This window comes from Scheffersomyces stipitis, chromosome 5, assembly GCF_000209165.1.
Source record: "Scheffersomyces stipitis CBS 6054 chromosome 5, complete sequence".
Classification (NCBI taxonomy): Eukaryota; Fungi; Ascomycota; class Pichiomycetes; order Serinales; family Debaryomycetaceae; genus Scheffersomyces; species Scheffersomyces stipitis.
Genome location: NC_009045.1, coordinates 427,687 through 445,613, shown reverse-complemented (window position 1 = coordinate 445,613; position 17,927 = coordinate 427,687). Strand labels below are relative to the sequence as shown.

Genomic DNA, 17,927 nt, shown 5'->3' with positions numbered 1-17,927 from the left:
TCGTAAATCGAAATCTCGTAACAGTGATAAAGAAACGATAGATTTCTCAATTGCGAAGCAAATGGAGACGCGGCGGTACGGGTCTTAGGGCTGAAATACCGCTACGTGATTGCGGTATGGGTGTACAGATGGATGGCTGACTGGCGCTGAGAACAGAACCCTACTGGACGAAAAACGGCTGCTATCCAAACAAATGTTGTGACTTCTGGCTGTTGTTTTTTTTACTGGCTATTCTATCCTGCTAGAAATTAATGCGTTGTTTTATCGGTGCGGCGTGCTGTCTGCAGGAACCGACCGGGCTGCAGCAGACGATAGTAGGTACAGCGGAGGTGGGGCACGGACGAGGGAAAGAAGAGGGAAAGGACAGCTTTGGCATATTGGGCGTGGCACTAGATCGTGCCGCTTAAAAAGGACTTGGTGTCTTGTCGCTGGTCGAGAGAGGTAGTACTGAAAATCTGGGAGATTTTGGGCCATGATTGGCTGAAATAGCTGGGATTTCTGTGTGCTTCTGCCTTGACTTGTTCTCCATAGTTAGCCTAAGGATTATGGGTGTGCATATAGCACGAAATGTTGGCATTTAGTGAAGAAATGGTGAAAAATAGTGAAGACATTGAGGAGACAAGAGGACATTTAATTCAGGCAATGTTAGCCAGTTCTTTCCAGAAAAGGAATGATGACAAAATCCCACAATTCCAGACATATTTGACAATTTTTAGGGGATTTCCATGTTTTAGTGTCTCTCCTGAGTCACTCTTCTGGTCGTTAAGTGCCAATTCTCAACGCTCGCGTGGAAAACACATGTGGTAGCGCAGCACAATTGTGTCGCACTTCGTTAGTTGTGTCTTATTCTGACGTAACCGCTTCGTAATCATCCTCGTTCTACAAATTTTTCAGATTCTTCAGCAAGGTATTACGACCAACGACATCGCTATTATCACAGAAACTCCGCATATCCACCCATACAATGTTTTCTGCTAGCAGAATGGTGGCGGGAGCCTTTCGCTTTCAGTCTGTGCAGCCCGTGTCCAGAATGGGTGTTTCTACGATGAGATATATGAGTTCTTCAAAGCCCGTGCAAATCATGAGCTCTCAGATTCAACAGAATAGTAGTAACATAGAGCTTCAACCTACAAAGGTGAGGGATGGGAAAAGGAACGAGAAAGTCGTTATGTGGAAGATGTACGGAACTTTCCACAAGCATAATACGTTGGCCAGTTTGGTGGCTGTTGTAGAAGACTTGGACTTTTTGGAAAAGAACCAACATTTGTCCTACAACGAGAAAGTGTTATACTACTTGCAATTGCCCCACCATACAAAGCTCCACATTACCGCTGGTCAGTTGGGGTTCAGAAAATCGCAGAGATCCGAATACGAAGCCGCTTTCCAGGTAGCTACCAAGATGTTCAAGACCATTGAAGAGAAGAACTTGCTTGGACCTAATGATAAGATCGAATTGATCATGACCGACTATGGAAAGGGAAGAGATGCCTTCCAGGCAGCCTTGATGGGAAAGGAAGGACAGCATATCAAGCCACACATAGTAAGAGTCAGCGACGCTACCAAGTTACGGTTCGGTGGTCCTCGTCCTAAGAAGCTCAGAAGATTGTGAGCCATGTACATAGAAGAGGTTCGAACGCTGTATATATATACGATTGCATAGTGAAGAGGTGTAGAGAGTGTAGACTATAGAAGTACTATAGTACAGAGCAGAATCGAGTGTTAATGACTTGGTTCAGACCAAACTACGAATTGCAAAAGAAGGTGCCAAATAGTCAACTGCTGATCTGTGCTCACTAAAGCAGTGAGTGCAGCAGCATCTAGAATATAGAGGATAAGACAACCTTACGAAGTATCATAATTGATTGAAAAACTCTTGAGTCCCTGGGTTTGCTACTCGAGCTTAGTGTAAGATTCATAAATCAGGGAAGTTCGCTCCCTTGCAGCTTTCAGGTTAGACAGCTGAAGACTCGTTAGTTTTATGAAGAAGAGTATTTCAGAATCAAAATGTTCCACATCTTGAAAGTTCTCCCCAGAGAACAATACTTACAAATATTCATAGTACCTATTCAATAGACGAATCCATACGAATCCATACAAATGATTGCAAACTGCAATGCAGGCAATCTAGATCCGCAACATTGGCCCATAGCAGCATTATCCACCACAGGCTTAGGTAATCGGAATACAATCGCCATTTCAAACAGAAGTGAAATAATGGCCAAGGTTAAAATAGGGCTACAGCCCTTAATTTCAATTATGGCACGTGATCTTCTAGCTCAACCTCCCGCACGATTCTGAATTCGCGCACACTTATTCTTGCCCACGTCTGTCTTAACTATGAGGACCCACTATCTGCCATAGTTAAGCGTGAGTGTCTGCTCGCTCCTGCACATTCCCCATTCAGAAAATTTTTCGTTTTGGCTGTACTAACAATTCGAAGTTGGTTATTGAAGTTTTTTTTAAATCTAGTGTTACCAGAACTTTGTTGTAATACTAGGAACTAACCAACTATAGTAATAATGGCTCCATGTATGTTACGATTAATGAAAAGCACACCATTGTGGACACGAGGATAATATGAAGACATCCTAGATATATATCATCTTGCAATTTGGCATATCGAATGATCCTGGTAATCCTGAAAATCTTTCCAGAGACTGAAAAATTATCCAGAACGACAACTTTAAACAACAAAATCTTCGTAGAGATGTTCAACATGATCGTATAGTGTCAGAGACTTCCAACTATGTAGAAAGACGAAGTTGATGACAAGTGACTAGTATTAGAGATTCTCGAATTTTCAAATTTTTCATTTTTCAGTCTGTTTCATTTTTCAAGCTATACGATATTTCCAAGATCACTAAGTTTAAGAAAAGAGTATCAAGCATCTCGTATTTTGTTCGTTGTCTTCAGGACACTAGAGAATAACTCCAGCAAACACTTCACCATTATAATCGAAGAAAATCTCTGCCATTCAAATATGTTGACTATAATCCATCGTGAACCAGGTGAACTACAAGATTGTGCATTATACTAACAACTTTATAGCTACTACTAAAGCTTCTGCTGCTAAGAAGGCTGTTTTGAAGGGTACCAACGGTAAGAAGGCCTTAAAGGTTAGAACTTCTACCACCTTCAGATTGCCAAAGACCTTACAATTGTCTAGAGCTCCAAAATACGCCAGAAAGTCCGTTCCTCACTACAACAGATTAGATGCCTACAAGATCATTGTCTCACCAATTGCCTCTGAAACTGCCATGAAGAAGGTTGAAGACGGTAACATCTTGGTTTTCCAAGTTGACATCAAGGCCAACAAGAACCAAATCAAGGCTGCAGTCAAGGAATTATACGAAGTCGATGTCTTGTACGTCAACACTTTGATCAGACCAAACGGTACCAAGAAGGCTTACATCAAATTGACTGCTGACCACGACGCTTTGGATGTTGCCAACAGAATTGGTTATATTTAAATTTGACCTCCTCATTTTGATGATCATATAAGTGGTTGGATGGGCCTAACCGCTTTCCGGCTTCTTAACATTCTATTTGTATTTTACAATCTTTAATCGTTAATATCTGGTTAGAGGTTATTCAGTTTAAATGGGAAAAAATAGTTTATATATATAATAATTCTACACGTTTAACAGATTCCAGTCGTAGTTCTATGCTATACATATGATGAAAGAGATTTAAAATTGTACAGACGCATAGAAGTGAGATACGGACAAAATGTAAGTATATCTACTACGCTATGAGGTCTTCCAAGGTGCTGAGACATGCCCAGTATGGATACAACATATTATCTCGTGCAGTTTTGGTCTTTCTAACAAGACGGATATTGTTGGTGGTAGGGTGTTCTAGTTTAGCTAGCTTGATAATATCGTCTTCTATAGTCGAGAGATGATTGTAGACTTCTTCCACTTCGTCGACTCCGAGAAAGTGGCAGATTTCAATTTCGTTGTGGAACTCGACCACTAGATCTCTGCTTCTATCGGTTAAGACGATGTTGAAGTTGGCAACTTTTATTGTTCTTTTGAAAGGTTTTACTATGAATGGCCTGAATGGTTGCAATCCTTTGATAAAAGCACCTCGTACTTCATAGATCTGTTTCTTAGAAATCTCCTCGACCGTCAATGGTACTTTTAACAATTGTGCAATGGACATAGTCTTTGAAATGTAGGTCCTAGGAGCTTTTCCTATAATTCCGATGCTATCCTTGTCCTGGCTCTCTCTGGAACTTACTGCACTGCCAGTACTGTCTTCAGGGCGTGGCTGCGTAGGAGGAGGAGAAATATCGATGTCTATCTCTATTTCAGCACGCTGACTTGGCATTAATGTTGGTGATACAACCGTTGCATTCTCTGAAATTTGACTATGCACATTATCGGGATGGTTAGGTACAGAGCTGGATTGACGTTTGACACCCTGTAATGCTTTGGGGGTCTGGGGAACAGGAAGAGAGCCTTGTGCCAATGGAGGCTGGCTCGAATTCGGCAATATCACTCGGGAACTTGGCGGAGGTGGCATGTTTGACGAAGACGTATCATACTGAGTGCTTTTAGTTTCTGGGGGCAAGCTATGATAAGCAGTGGAGTCGTTCTCTTCTTCTACAATCTCTATTTGTGATTGTTTGTTAAGCATCGCTTCAAAGGTTAGGTAGTTCGGTGCCGTGGCTTGTGTTGGTGGAAATAATGGAGCCTGAGAGTCCTCGTCGTCTTGGTTATGAAAAAGAAGATCAGCTCCGGTCGGTGGCAGCTTCTTAAACTTAGTATTATCCAAGTTTAAAATCAGATGACCTCCAGGTGCCCATTCTGTACGTGCTAATGACTCGGTTTTACGCTGTTTCTTCAGAGGAGAAGATGATAGTGAAGCTAGTCTCTTTACAGAGGTAAGCGAATGGTCTTCTTGTTTACTGAACTTGTCCTTCGAAGAATTTACATTTCGTTGCTCTTGAATCGATGACAGAAGTGATTCTGCACGTAGGGCAATGGGTGAATGGTCATCCAGACTCGCTGAAGCCGAAGGTATCTGTTGTTGGGCTCTTATAATGGAATTTTCCAGTGATTCTTTCGTTCTGAGTGGCGACGAATGCTCTAATTGTTCACTTCGAGGCGATGAAGTTGAGAACTTGTTACCAACTATAGGAGTTTGTGGTTGTGTCTCACCTCGATATGTCCCCATTCGTACATCTGCTGCTTTATCTGATACTGAAGGTTCTGCATCAACCTTGAATTTGTCTGAGACTTGACGAATATCTTGTGAATCTGGAGCTTCTGAAGTTTGTTCTTTATCTACGGAGTCTCCAGAGACAGCTGAGTTGCTATCATTAATGACGGTATCGTTGATGGTATTGACAGCTGCAGCGTTATTGATATCGGTATTAGTAGTGTCATTAGTTTCGTTACTGTTGGAGTTGATATTTACAGTTTTTTTTGTACTTTTGGTGTAGTCGTTTTCTACGCTGACTTTTATTTGAATTGTCGTATCTCTGTTCGCGATACTATGCCTCTTGTGGTTGGCATCTGAATTGTCCTTTTGCTTTTCTTTATCTTTTTGTTTCATAACTGCATTTTGTTCAGATGTGTTTGCAGGTAGTTTGTGCTGGCGTCCCTTCTTTCTCTGCTTCGTCGGTTCAAGAATCTCATCAAGCAATTTGCCGAACTTGGCTGTGAAATTATATACTTGTTCAGCAAGATAAATTTGATTTTGAGTAGCAAGAATCTTGAAACGAGCGAAAAGTCGAGCATAGGCATAATAATATCCTTTATCTTCTCTAAGTTCTAAACCAGCAATGATACCTGCTGTGTTGAAATCCAAGGATATTAATGAGCCGTATATGCCATTTACATGTCTTTTAACTACAAAGCGAGCCTGGGCCAAAACTGGCAACTGTTTCAAAACGACATCTTTCGGAGTTTTCTTGAATTTCTCCTCTATAAGCGTTTGCAATTGGGTTCTGCTGGCGACAATGAGAAACTTCCACTCGCGCAGTATGGATGTATCTGCAATGTGGGGACTTTTGACGCGTTCCACTTCGTCTGCCATCCAAGTTGGGGGCCCTATCGCCGAATAGTCTGTGACATAGATATGGTAGTAGTTGCTTTCTGTGGCATCTTGGGGAGAGTAAATTCGTAGAACCCTCACTGGAGTATCAAATGAATACGAGCTCGTATCCAGATTAAGTGAGGGTAAATCCTCTAGACTTTTAACAGTAGACATCCAGTATTGTATAATTTCGAATGAAAAAATAAAAGATCAAAAATCAAATATTGGGTACATTCAATCAACCTTTTCTTGTTTTTTTGATGAGAATTGAATCTCCGGAGAGAAAGAGAAATGATTCTCGAATTATAAAATGAAGGTGTTTATATGTTTTGATATATTCCTGCACCGTAGACAAAGTTTTGATCTAACTTGCATCCTATAAAATAATATGCAAGTGCGACGGAATATTAGTGCTTATTCCAAGTGGAGATGGATTCAAATCTCTTGCTCTTCTGTTTATTCTCAATTGCCAGTCATAGACATGAAAAGTATGTACAGTGAAAGTTGTAATTTTCTTGAATTATACTAACATCTTCTTCAGAAGTAAAAGCCCCCAAATTGGGCAAAAGAGCCATGGCTCTCATCAGCAAACAGGAAGAATCTCTAGACTCTTCTAATGAACCAACCACAGCTGAAGATTTCCTTGAACAAGGCTCGATTGACGAGGAGTCGGGAGACAGGTGGCTCGGATCCGACTTGTCCAAGAGCTTGCGATTTTACCAGAAAGCTTACACCAGCTATTTGCAGTCGATTTCGTTACTGGGAACTCAAGGCAGAAACCTTGATGCCTTCTACAATTCTTCCAGATTGCTCTTCCTGGTGTACAACCAATACATCAAGACTGATGGTGTAGAAATATACGAGTTGACGAACGTGGATGAAGCCTTGACAGGCGACAAGCGATCCGTATTACAAGACTTGGCTCATATTATAACTGCTCACGAAACAGCGATGACCGTAGCAAAAACTTCCAATATAGCGATACCTTCAGATTTGCTCTTCAACACAGCATTAGTATACACTGAAGCTATAGAGGCCGAGCAGGAAAATGACCAATCTGATTTCAACCAATTGCTTGAGGTCACTCAGAGAGCACAGAGCTTGTTCTTGGCTCTTTTGGACTTACAAATGGTAGAATTCCAGAAGTTCTTACAGGAGTTGAACGAAGTAGATGTTAATGCTATGGAGTCTAATAATGAACTTTATCAACAGGGTGGTCTTCATGAAGAAACAAAGCAAGAGGAGTACACGAGTGACGAGGTAGTTCAGCCTGTAGATATATTGGAATCGGTGTTGTCGTGCTACAAATTGGCACAGGCTATTCTTGAGAATGTAACTGATTTCGATTCACAAGTTCCAGCAGTAACCAACTTGATCCAGCCTCTTCTAGATAGAAGTGACAATATAGCGCGCGATCTTATAGACAACTTCAGTGAAGTCGCAGCCAACAAAAATGAAATGGTAGCCAATATTTCTGAAGTTCAGATCCTGGAATTGAAGGTTGCAAAGAGCTATATAGTTGGATTGACCTCGAACGACTTTGACCAATTGTTTGAAGTCTGGAATAACGCAGAGCTTCCTGCCACTCCAGAAAGGTATATGCTGGCTGCTGACAATATCCAGAGCTTGCTTGATCGCAATGATGTTACATTAGCCAATGTCAATTCCAGTGGAATTTTACAATCTAAAGAGTTGTACTGGAAGTCATTGACCCAGATGTCGGGAAACTTGAAAAAGGCTCAGGATATACTAAGTCAGTTGTTGGCAGAGAAGAAAAAGACACCCTCTGGTGTGGACTTAGGATTAGGAGCTCTTGTGGGTCAGATCAGTGAGGTCATCATTGCCAGAGCAGATATAGAGCTTCAACGATGCCAGATTTCGGGGTATGAGCCAGCCGAGAAGAACTCGCAGGTATTGCTACAAAATTGTAAGACTTTGTTGAAAAATGCCATGAATATTGCGAACACCGCTGGAGGATTGAGAGAAAGGGCCGCAGAAAAGCTCCAGCGTGAAAAGAAGAAAGTGGATGCTGTTTTCAGATTATGTCTTCTTGAAGGCAAGACATCAACTCAGGAATTAGATACCATTCTTGGAGCCAACAAGTGGCCCAACGAGTTGGTGTCTTTGACCAAGCTCGGATATTACGATGCCTTTGGAGTGCAGAATATACAGAAGCCCTTGCAGTTCTAATCTAGTATAAAAACACATTTGCTGGCTCGTTAGATAGCTGTCATCATTACAACTTCATTGTAACAAAATCAGTTACAGGACTACGATAGTATACAAAAATGAAATCATTATTACATTATATCTCTGAACTATATCTAATTAATAATTATAACTATCTAGTGGATTGCAGTGACAGTATCACGACAGCCCTTTATCACGAACCAAACTTTGTTATGCATGTTATGCTATTGTACCTTTTCCCTTTTCCTTTACATTGTAGACATTCCATTGTCATCGCCAAATCCATCATATCACTGGAATATCGGTGATATTGACTACAAACGCTCTGTCAGCAAATTCCTCTGTTTCTGGAGTACATCTTGTAGCCTCGAAAATCGAGCTGTCTATGTGTTGTAGTGTAATCGAGTGGCTTCTCTGGCCGTGTACTATGATCTGAAGTAGATTAATCTTGAGAAAGTAGAGCATGTATAGCACGAACTTCATTTTTGCTTTTAGTTGTATTCCTTAGCGGTTTTTATAAATCGTCGTTTTCGTTTAAATCTCTTAGAAATCTCTTTATAGGTTTAGTCCCAATTTTGATCTCTTATATAATGCTATTGAAGACAAAGAACAAAAGTTTGTCAGATTCTGCTATCTTCTCTCTTTATATACTCTGTGGAAGATGTTACTCATCGAAAAGAATGAACTCGGATCCGGGATATGAAATCAGTTACCATAAGCATTCTGGTCATAAAGCTTAGTCACAGAAACCACGTTTCAGGGTCTAGATACATTTTCGCTTGTGAAAGTGAATTTTGAAACGGGGTTTGATCACGTGAGAGATTAGTAATGACTCAGTTTGGGCAGCTTCCATACAAAAGTAACAAAAGAGGTGATCAAGATTCGTATGCAGTGACTTTCTTATTCACACTAGTGACCGGAATTGGTACTAACCGTCTGGTTACTGTTAATAGTATGGCCCGGAATTGGTTCAAACTTGGCCCCAAATTTCAAGCCGATTTTTAAGAGAGACATTGTACCAACCATCCAGCCTTTAATTTTATACCACGAATAGACATACAACTCAATACATATGTTAAGATATATTTTCACTTGCCGCTAAAGTAAAAATAATTGGACTATAAGAGCCATTTTATTTGCGGTGATCTGTGAGGGCTTTCTTTCTGTCACTATGTGATTTTAAAAAGAAAATAAAAAATAAAGACAAAATTATTGCAAATAAATATGGATTATAATTGGAGACTACTTCCTAATGTGTTCTTCGGTAGTCTTAGCAATAGATTTTAATCCGTGCCAAATGACGAAGAAATTGAGACAGAAGAAACTGATGATGGAACTGCGATATGGATTCTTGTGAGGAAGAAGAGAAACAGTAGCCAGAAAATACAGCTTACATCCATACTATTACGAGACCCATTGGACTATTGTAATTCACAATGGTCCAGTAGATTTCAACAAATTAAACTATGGGAAACTTATTGAGTATATTTCCAGCAGTAGATGCACATAAATGAGATTGAGCTCGAAGATTTAGCTTATGGCCCAAGTATTTTCCTACAAGCTACTATTTATAATAAAGTTAGTTAATTTTCCACTACATGTATGTAACATTTTCTAACAGCAACCGGAACTAAGAATCAAGAATGCATTCAATATTTTATTCAACAATGGGCTAATCTTTTCCGGACCTTTTTCGATAAACAACTTTAGTCTCATAAATACCATCTTTAGAGATTGTCTTAGGTGACGCCTTCTTCTTACCTTTGGTGCTCAACATACCATGGTAATGACCTACAAAACGCAATTATTTTCTTTTGAAGTTCAACTAATTGACCTTCTACTATAAAAATTCATCATCTTTCGGCGAATTGCTGCACTTGTTTTCGAGTCTTTCTCTACGACTGCAAATTGAATAGTACGAATTTGTAGATATGTTCAGCGGTACTTAGTTCATTTAGTGTGAAAATATTAAGAATATTTGCCAGGAATATAATGTCTGCCTCAGCGCAAAACTGTAGTGAAGAGGGCCAAGTTATCACTTACAATGTGAGGAATACTTGACGACATCCTGGTAATACAGGTGCGACATTGGAACAGAAGATACTGTACTATCAAAACTGTAAAAGCTCAATGCCGCCTTCAATTCAGCTAAATTTGCTGCATATGTCAGTTCCCTATATCTGCTGCTAAACGTTATTTTTTGCTTTGTCCATGACTTATTTTAGTCTTCTTAAAAAGCATAGTATGCAATAGTTATACAGGATTGCTGCAGCGTCTTGAAGGTGCGCAATCGCGCTCCAGAACTGGCATTGCAACAGCAACAATTCCTGTTACAAGATGAGCTCGCTGCATACAGTGCATTTTTTTAAAAATAAGTTTGAGCCGGAATTGGTTAAGCTAAACCCAAAATAAAATTCAAACCGACCCTCGGAATTTATTCATATCAGGAAGGGAGACTTTTCATACCACCCGATTTCAATGATCATTTCATGGATATAGAATGGAGTTCTCATTTCCTAGGAAGAAGAAGAATTCACCACTATCTCGTTATGTACACAAGAACTTTGCGCAAAATGGCATGTATTACGATTAATGTCAAAGTGTCTACTACATAGCATATAAATCTTCGTCTAATCCATACAGAAGGTTGGAGAATACCCAAAATGTATCCCTCCTGGTGATATTACACATGTACCTCATATTACAGTGATACATGTCCTTAGAATTTTTTCAATACGCTTGGCAACGGTTTAGATAACCCTGACATGTTGAAAATAGAACTAGATAAATCGTCTACCCAAAATGAAAGCACAGAATAGGTGTAAATTTCCCTGTAGTCTGGGATTCTCCATTTACAAACAAGGAAATATCGCCAGAAAGTACTTATTTAAAGAGACAGCTTCTGAAACTGTAGAATTCTTATACTAAGTGCGATTTCAGCAGAGGGGAGGCTCGCATCACCTCATTTACATACCTGTTAACTGCAGATTTGATGTATTATTAACCCAATGGGCCCAACACTGATATCCGTTGTTCTTTTCTTTCATTAGAATAGCACACCAACCTGTACCGTGCCCCAGTCCGCATAGTTCTTACAGTCCTTGTCTTTTGCCGCCGCCCATATTTTCGTTGGCGCATATTGACACATCGGTCCAATACAGTATTGGTTCATTTGTTGCTGTCCCAGAAGTATTCGTTGATCCTAGATTGTAGTTCAAGACATATCACCTTGTTACTGGCCTTGATAGTAAGGATCAATCCCAATTCCTTACAGTAGTCGATAGCGTAATCTACTGCTTTGAAATCAGTGGTGATAACTACTTTTCCGCGTGAACCTGCTTAGATATATGCAAACGCTATCCAATACGGTAAAGCATAGGCCGCTGCGGCTACGACAAGTGCAGCGAGAGCAATGGCCTCGGCAAGAGTCCACCTTGTCCTTCTCTCCCATATAACTTTATTTAGTATTGGATGGTTATTACCATTAATGATGTATAAACAGAAGAACATTGTTCCTAAAGCAATAGAAAAAATTGCTAAATAATTTGGGTGAGTCGTTGTATCTTTTATTATCGTCATAGAAATAAATATCTTCTTTTGTAGCGATGACTCCCCTCTAGGTATTCTAAAGGATCATGCCATTGGAGTTCATCCGTTCGCATATTACTTTGTAAGCCAACTCAATTCTTTTGGGGAAATGAAACCTGTATGTAGAGACCAGTTTTCCTTTTGGACTTTTATAGGAAAATGGATTTGGACCTTATATTAATTGCTGAAAAGCTTTTTAAATTCTCCTTAAAATAGAAGGAATCTTGTAAGGTTTATTTGACCTTCTCTCCCCCGCCAATGTTGTTGGCTGCTCATAAAATCGTATCCAACCAATGGTAGTACAAGTCCAATCCGTGGTTACCACTACCATTCTCTCCAAGCAATAATACTTACAGGGAGATTTGTTTTTGGAAATCCACTACATATGACTTCTGCTTGGTTGCTTGCTAAACTATCACTCGGACGCCTTCAACTTTGTGGTACCCAAGAATTGCTGCTTTCTCTTATCATTTTGCCTAATCTAGATATTCACGTGATATATACTGAATGAGCCATATAGATGGATTTTTGACATTTATGATTTACGAAGTTGAGCCTACAATTGTGCCTGTTTGCGTATGTATTCTATATACAAGGTTTAAACAATTCTCTAAAAACACATATAAAAAAGAAAATAATAATGGAAATAAGAAGAGTTCAAGAATTAAATGGATGTCTACTTGATCAACTTGTCGAAGGCTGGGATCAACGATTGCGCCAATGCAAAGGAGAAGACTAACTTAGGACCAGTGGTCAACAACTTAGGAGTCAAACCCTTGAAGAAAGCGGAGAGGCCCTCTTTCTTGGCCATGTTCTTCAAGATTGTGAAACCGGATTCAGGATTGTCGAAATTACGGTTTTGGATTCTGGTCTTGATGACATCCAAAGGAGCTGAGACAATTAAAGAAGCGGAAGCACCAAAAATGGAAGTGACAAAGTTTTGTGACCAGGTAGCCGAGTTGTAATCCTTCAAGCCAAAGATGTATTCCTTAGCAAACGAATTACCACCGAACAAGGCAAACGAACCAGGAGCGTTTCTGGCAGCAGTCCAACCCCAGCCTCGGTACAAGCCGAAACCTTCGTCAGACAAGATCTTGAGGAAACCTCTTCCACGGAAGGATTCTGGGTTTGTTTGACGCTTGATTTTCAACACATCCAATGGCAACAAGACGACTTCACCGATACCAATCAAGGAACCAGCGGTGGCAGACATCAATGCTTTACCGGTTTTTGGTCCGAACCACGAGTCGTAAGAGTCCTTGAAGTTCTTCGTCAAGAACTCGTTAGCAAAAGGCTGACCACCGTACTTGTAGACTCTTTGCAAGATCTTGTAGCAAGCAGCATAACCCAAACCTGGGAACAAGGTAAAAAGACGCTTACCCAAAGCCTTTTCGGCGTGTTCTCTAAAAATGACGGTGTTCAACTGAGCTGCTGAAGTGACTTTTCCGTGGTTAGACATCAATCTCTTGGAGATAGTGTCAACTGGGTGGAAGACAGCAATCTCACAGATTCCGGCTGATGCCGAGCCCAATACTCTGGCTATACCAGATTGTTTCTTGTCAGTGGAGGCAGCTGGGGACATTGAATGGTTAGTGAAGGGAGAAAGAAAAATCTGAACCACTGAAAAGGTCAGAAATTTTTCACAGTACAAAAGTGAAAATTTTTGTGCGCACCGCGCTTAATAGTGAGTTGCCAAATTAGTCATTGAAATGGCACGTGATAAGGTAAATTAGGTGGCATTGGGTGCAAAACAATTGATAAAAGATTGTGGAGACTGTATGTACCCTTGTGTGGAGGAGGAAAAGTGGAGTATACTGAGTGGACTGATGATTGTAGAAGAGTATTTGGTGTACTTATGGTATAGCTTTAGAGATAAGAAATTATAGATCAGGAGGCTTGAAAAAAGCAGGAAAGAAATAAGAATGTATCTTACAAAGAGGTTTTGGGAGTAGGTTGAATATCCTTCAACGAGTACTATATCAAACACACTTTGCCCATATTCCAGGATAGAAGATCAAAACATCTCTTGCACTTGAATAAAAAAGTCAAATTGTGATTTTAATGGATTTGAACCCGATTCTAGGACCAATAAATCTAAATATGTTCTATGTACTTCGCCATGTTTTTTGGATTCTTTCTTCACCAGTAAATGAAGAAAGCAATTTATATCCTGGAGTCTATTGCATTGACATAATGATAGAGATAAACCCACACCAGTTAATGAAATGATTTGTAATTTTAGTCTTATTTCACGAGAGAAACCTCATAGTCTGAAAAAGGAAGGTTCCCTTTGCTTAACAGTCGTTCTGCTCTTTGGCCCTAACTTATATTGGTATCTAAATCTGAAAAACATGAGGGATGAAACTATTCACTCAGTATTTTTCTCTTAAACGAATTGAGTGGGAACCCATTTATCATCATCCAAAAAAACTAGCATTAGGCAAAACAAAAAAATGAACAGCGGAAGTACAACAAATGGTTTAGTGAATTGAGAAATCAACCCAATAAGAAATGGAAAAACTGCACCACCAGAATATCCAAAGGCTGATGAAATTGTCATTGAAATTATCTGTATTCTATCAGGCAATAAATTTCCCTGAATAACATGACTAATCATTAATGGATAGATAGGCCCAATACATATCCCACTGATAAATATGGTAACAATCTCAGAGATCAAATTATCAATTAACCAAGTCAAGAGAACAAAAACGATAGCAAGAGTAGCCAATAAAAAATTTGCTCTGGGAATTCCTATCTTTCTGTGAATAAAAGTAGTAACTACCAATCTACTTAATGTGATTCCAAACCAATAACATGTAGCAACGTATGAAATGGAAGTGGATGTAAACATTCTATAATCACGTAGATAGGTAGTTAACCAGCCTCCAAACGAAACTTCAGCACCTTGATAACAAAACACAAACAAAGATGCCCAACAGGTCATTTTGGTTCTTACAGCTTCCGCCATCAACCCGTCTAATTTTGAAAGGTTTTCTTCTATTTCATCGGTCTTCTTAACTTTGGGATCCCAGGGTGTCAAAGAACTTTCCCAGTGAACGAAAGCCAAATAACAGTTGGCAATATTGAAGATCAGAAACCCAAGAAGTATAAGATAGAACATATTCCATTTAATTCCAGCTTCCACTAAACCAGTAGCAATAAGAGGAGACGTCGAGGCACCCAACCCCCAGCTCCCATGGAAGAGACCGATAGCAAGGGGGCTGTTTTGTAAACGACTCATGAAAACATTGAACTGAGAGAAACAGATTCCAATACCTATGCCCTGAAAAAAGAATCCACTAACTAATTATGGAGTACTTCAGTCCAGTCAGAGCAAACGTGAACATCACTATAGAAGAAAACATCCCAATTATGTATGATTTTCTCCCCAAATACTGTTGTAGGTATCCTGTCAAACAGGCTACGATAACGTAACCCATAGCATTTGCTAGCCATATCTTGTCCCATTTTTGCCTGGTCATAGCGTCTTTTCATGATTTGATTAGGCATCAATGGTGATTAGGTAGATGTCACCTAATTAGGTTCTATGCTCATTTCAACCCCTTGAATCTACGGATGATGTGGGAACAATTGCATTCGCTAATACTGAAATTGAAAGCGCAATCTTTTATGTATGAGATTGGAACCCCAAATGCGCAATAATTTTTGACAGTTCCAATTGCAACCTTTTTTTGGAATATTCCGAAATCTCTTTCAAATTGCACCCATTTGATCTTTTCCGATGTTTGGTTTGAATACCGGTGAGAAAGCAGCTTAGCACTATAGCCGATATTTTGATCTTAAGATATGCTTTACTTTATCTCCTTTTAGCTATACATGCTCCGTTTTGCTCGTAGTTCAATGAATTTTCAAAACATAAGCCTACTACCTTCTGAGAATCTTCATATTCCAGTAGATTAAGCGGTTTCGATCGTTGGGTATGATATGTCCACAATTGTATGAAATATTACATACTGATTCATATAAGTGTCTTCTAGAAGATGCTGGCTTACTGGTGATATTTCGGTCACGTGTACTGGTTCATGTGATTTAATGAATACTAAAAGTTCAAATATTTCGCTATCATCATCTCCATTATTGCCCTACTTCTTCTTTGACATCAACAATGGACTTAGGCTCAGACAACGCGTCCACTTTGTTGGAAGACTATGCGCAGAGCGTTTCGGAGTTGACGTTCAACTCCCGTCCAATCATCGATAACTTGACTACGATTGCTCAGGAAAATCCTGCAAATGCCGATGGTATTTTGAACATCATTACCAATCGTATCTACAAAGCCATTCCAGACCAGAAGTTGTATGCTTTGTATCTTTTGGATTCGATATGTAAGACTGCCGGAAATCCATACAACATTTTGGTAGGTGACGACATATTCAAGTTATTTTCTCACGTGTTCCAGCTTGGAAACGAAACTATTCGTAATACCTTATCGTCCAAATTGTTTGAGAGTTGGAAAGTGACGAAAGTTAGGGGCAATTTTCCATTATTTCCCCGGGAGCAACTAGACAAGATCAAGACGTTTTTGGATAAGGCTGGCTATCCCAAGAAGAACGGCAATGGTTCCCGTTCTGGCAATGCTGTCTCAAGCACCACCAATAGCTCAGGTGCCAGAAGAGGCAATTCACCCGATCTTTCAAATATGACATTGATCGAGGATACTAACTCGTTGATAGCCGTGTTCCAGTCTCGGCTCCAGAGTCATCCTGATGCCAAACTCAGCGATCGCTTCAATGCTTTACAGGAATTGAAAAAATTGCTTTTAAGCCAGCAAATGAAACCGGCAGAATTGAAAGCTGTTCAGGCACAACTAAACACGATCAAGGAACAGGAGTTGAGTCATGAAATTCAAAATCAAAGTCATATTCAAAATAACAACAACAACCATATTAATATTAGTAGGAATAATGCTAATGCTAACAATTCCAACATCAGCAATGCTAACATTAACAATACCAATAACCATAACAATATCAGCAATAACCATAATAGTAATATCAACACGCCTATGCCTACGCCTGCTACAACGCCTGCTGCTACACCTGGTGCTTCCAGAGTTGAACCAGTGAAGAACGAAGCGGACACCCTCTTTCAGGCTTTGCTCTTGTATGGTTTGGTAAAAGTAGACCAAGACCCCATTCCAGGTTCCAAGCCGGATTATAGTATAGTATTGCCAAAGATCAAATACCAGATTCCTAAGGGTGACTTGTCCAATAGTGCTTTGCAAGACATCTTGACAGCTAATTTACATAGTAGTATCCATCGTTCAGAGTACGAAAAGATAAAGTTTGGCGAATTGCAAGTGGTGTCAAAACAAATAGCCAGCGATCTACAGGGCTTCTTGAACAACAACAAACCTAGAATTAGTGACCTCAACTTCTTGTACGACGCCAAATCATCGAAATGTGCCCTTTGTGGGAAACGATTCAGCACCGATACAGATGGGGCAACCAAGAAGCGTTTGCATTTGGACTGGCATTTCAGAATCAACAAGAAGTTGTCCTCATCGACGTCTAATGTACAATCCAGAAACTGGTACTTGGACGACTACGACTGGGTTAACTTCAAGGACGACGCTTTGTTGGAGTTCCTGACGTCAGAAACAGGAGAAACTAAGGATGCTGGAATTGTGGCCAAAACAAACAAGGTAGCGTTTGTAGCCGTTCCAGCGAATGACAGCAATATGAACAACAGGTGTATCATCTGCCGTGAATCTGTCAAGGCCACCTACAATGATGAGTTGGGTGAATGGTGCTGGTTTAACTGTGTGCGTGCACCAGGTGAAGGTAAGAACAGTAGGAAGATAATGCATGCTAGCTGTGCTGTAGAGTCTAGCAAGAAGAGAGGAGCTGAAGATGAGGTGAATGGGTTGAAAAAGCAGAAGGTGTAATAGTTTATAGATAATGAACGCTTATGACAAGCAAATGTAGAGGTTGTCCTAGGGTATGATAGCTGCTGCAGTGTATGGTGTCTGCCAAGTAAATAGTTACGATAAGTTGCTTTCTGTATAGTTCAATGTACATATATTGTAAGGCACTAGATTTTTACAGAAGTATTGTTACAGTAGACTGAGCCTACCATTC

General features: G+C 39.9%; 8 protein-coding genes across 8 annotated transcripts; 4 read left to right on the top strand and 4 right to left on the bottom strand. All coding sequences in view use genetic code 12, as the record gives it.

Annotated features, from left to right (window-relative positions):
* Nucleotides 1-1,144: 1,144 nt before the first annotated feature.
* PICST_60529 (mitochondrial 37S ribosomal protein YmS18) lies at nt 1,145-1,609 on the top strand (the record flags this gene model as incomplete). The annotated part of the gene is made up of 1 exon (XM_001385059.1): nt 1,145-1,609. A coding segment is annotated over one exon (465 nt), but the record flags the coding sequence as incomplete, so codon positions are not given.
* A 1,441-nt stretch (nt 1,610-3,050) lies between these two features.
* On the top strand, nt 3,051-3,470 carry PICST_61259 (60S ribosomal protein L25; the record flags this gene model as incomplete). Its single annotated transcript, XM_001385058.1, has 1 exon — nt 3,051-3,470. A coding segment is annotated over one exon (420 nt), but the record flags the coding sequence as incomplete, so codon positions are not given.
* A 274-nt stretch (nt 3,471-3,744) lies between these two features.
* Nucleotides 3,745-6,219, bottom strand: PICST_32001 (hypothetical protein; the record flags this gene model as incomplete). Its single annotated transcript, XM_001384711.1, has 1 exon — nt 3,745-6,219. One exon carries the CDS (start codon nt 6,217-6,219, stop codon nt 3,745-3,747), a length of 2,475 nt encoding a protein of 824 aa, XP_001384748.2.
* A 399-nt stretch (nt 6,220-6,618) lies between these two features.
* On the top strand, nt 6,619-8,235 carry PICST_47132 (predicted protein; the record flags this gene model as incomplete). Its single annotated transcript, XM_001385057.1, has 1 exon — nt 6,619-8,235. One exon carries the CDS (start codon nt 6,619-6,621, stop codon nt 8,233-8,235), a length of 1,617 nt encoding a protein of 538 aa, XP_001385094.2.
* A 285-nt stretch (nt 8,236-8,520) lies between these two features.
* Nucleotides 8,521-8,718, bottom strand: PICST_60705 (predicted protein; the record flags this gene model as incomplete). Its single annotated transcript, XM_001384710.1, has 1 exon — nt 8,521-8,718. One exon carries the CDS (start codon nt 8,716-8,718, stop codon nt 8,521-8,523), a length of 198 nt encoding a protein of 65 aa, XP_001384747.1.
* Nucleotides 8,719-12,499: 3,781 nt separating this feature from the next.
* Nucleotides 12,500-13,405, bottom strand: YHM1 (high copy suppressor of abf2; the record flags this gene model as incomplete). The annotated part of the gene is made up of 1 exon (XM_001384709.1): nt 12,500-13,405. One exon carries the CDS (start codon nt 13,403-13,405, stop codon nt 12,500-12,502), a length of 906 nt encoding a protein of 301 aa, XP_001384746.1.
* A 906-nt stretch (nt 13,406-14,311) lies between these two features.
* Nucleotides 14,312-15,133, bottom strand: PICST_59900 (predicted protein; the record flags this gene model as incomplete). Its single annotated transcript, XM_001384708.1, has 1 exon — nt 14,312-15,133. A coding segment is annotated over one exon (822 nt), but the record flags the coding sequence as incomplete, so codon positions are not given.
* An 819-nt stretch (nt 15,134-15,952) lies between these two features.
* On the top strand, nt 15,953-17,869 carry PICST_89727 (pre-mRNA cleavage and polyadenylation factor I subunit; the record flags this gene model as incomplete). Its single annotated transcript, XM_001385056.1, has 3 exons — nt 15,953-16,406; nt 16,464-16,677; nt 16,822-17,869. 3 exons carry the CDS (start codon nt 15,953-15,955, stop codon nt 17,732-17,734), a joined length of 1,581 nt encoding a protein of 526 aa, XP_001385093.2.
* Nucleotides 17,870-17,927: the final 58 nt, after the last annotated feature.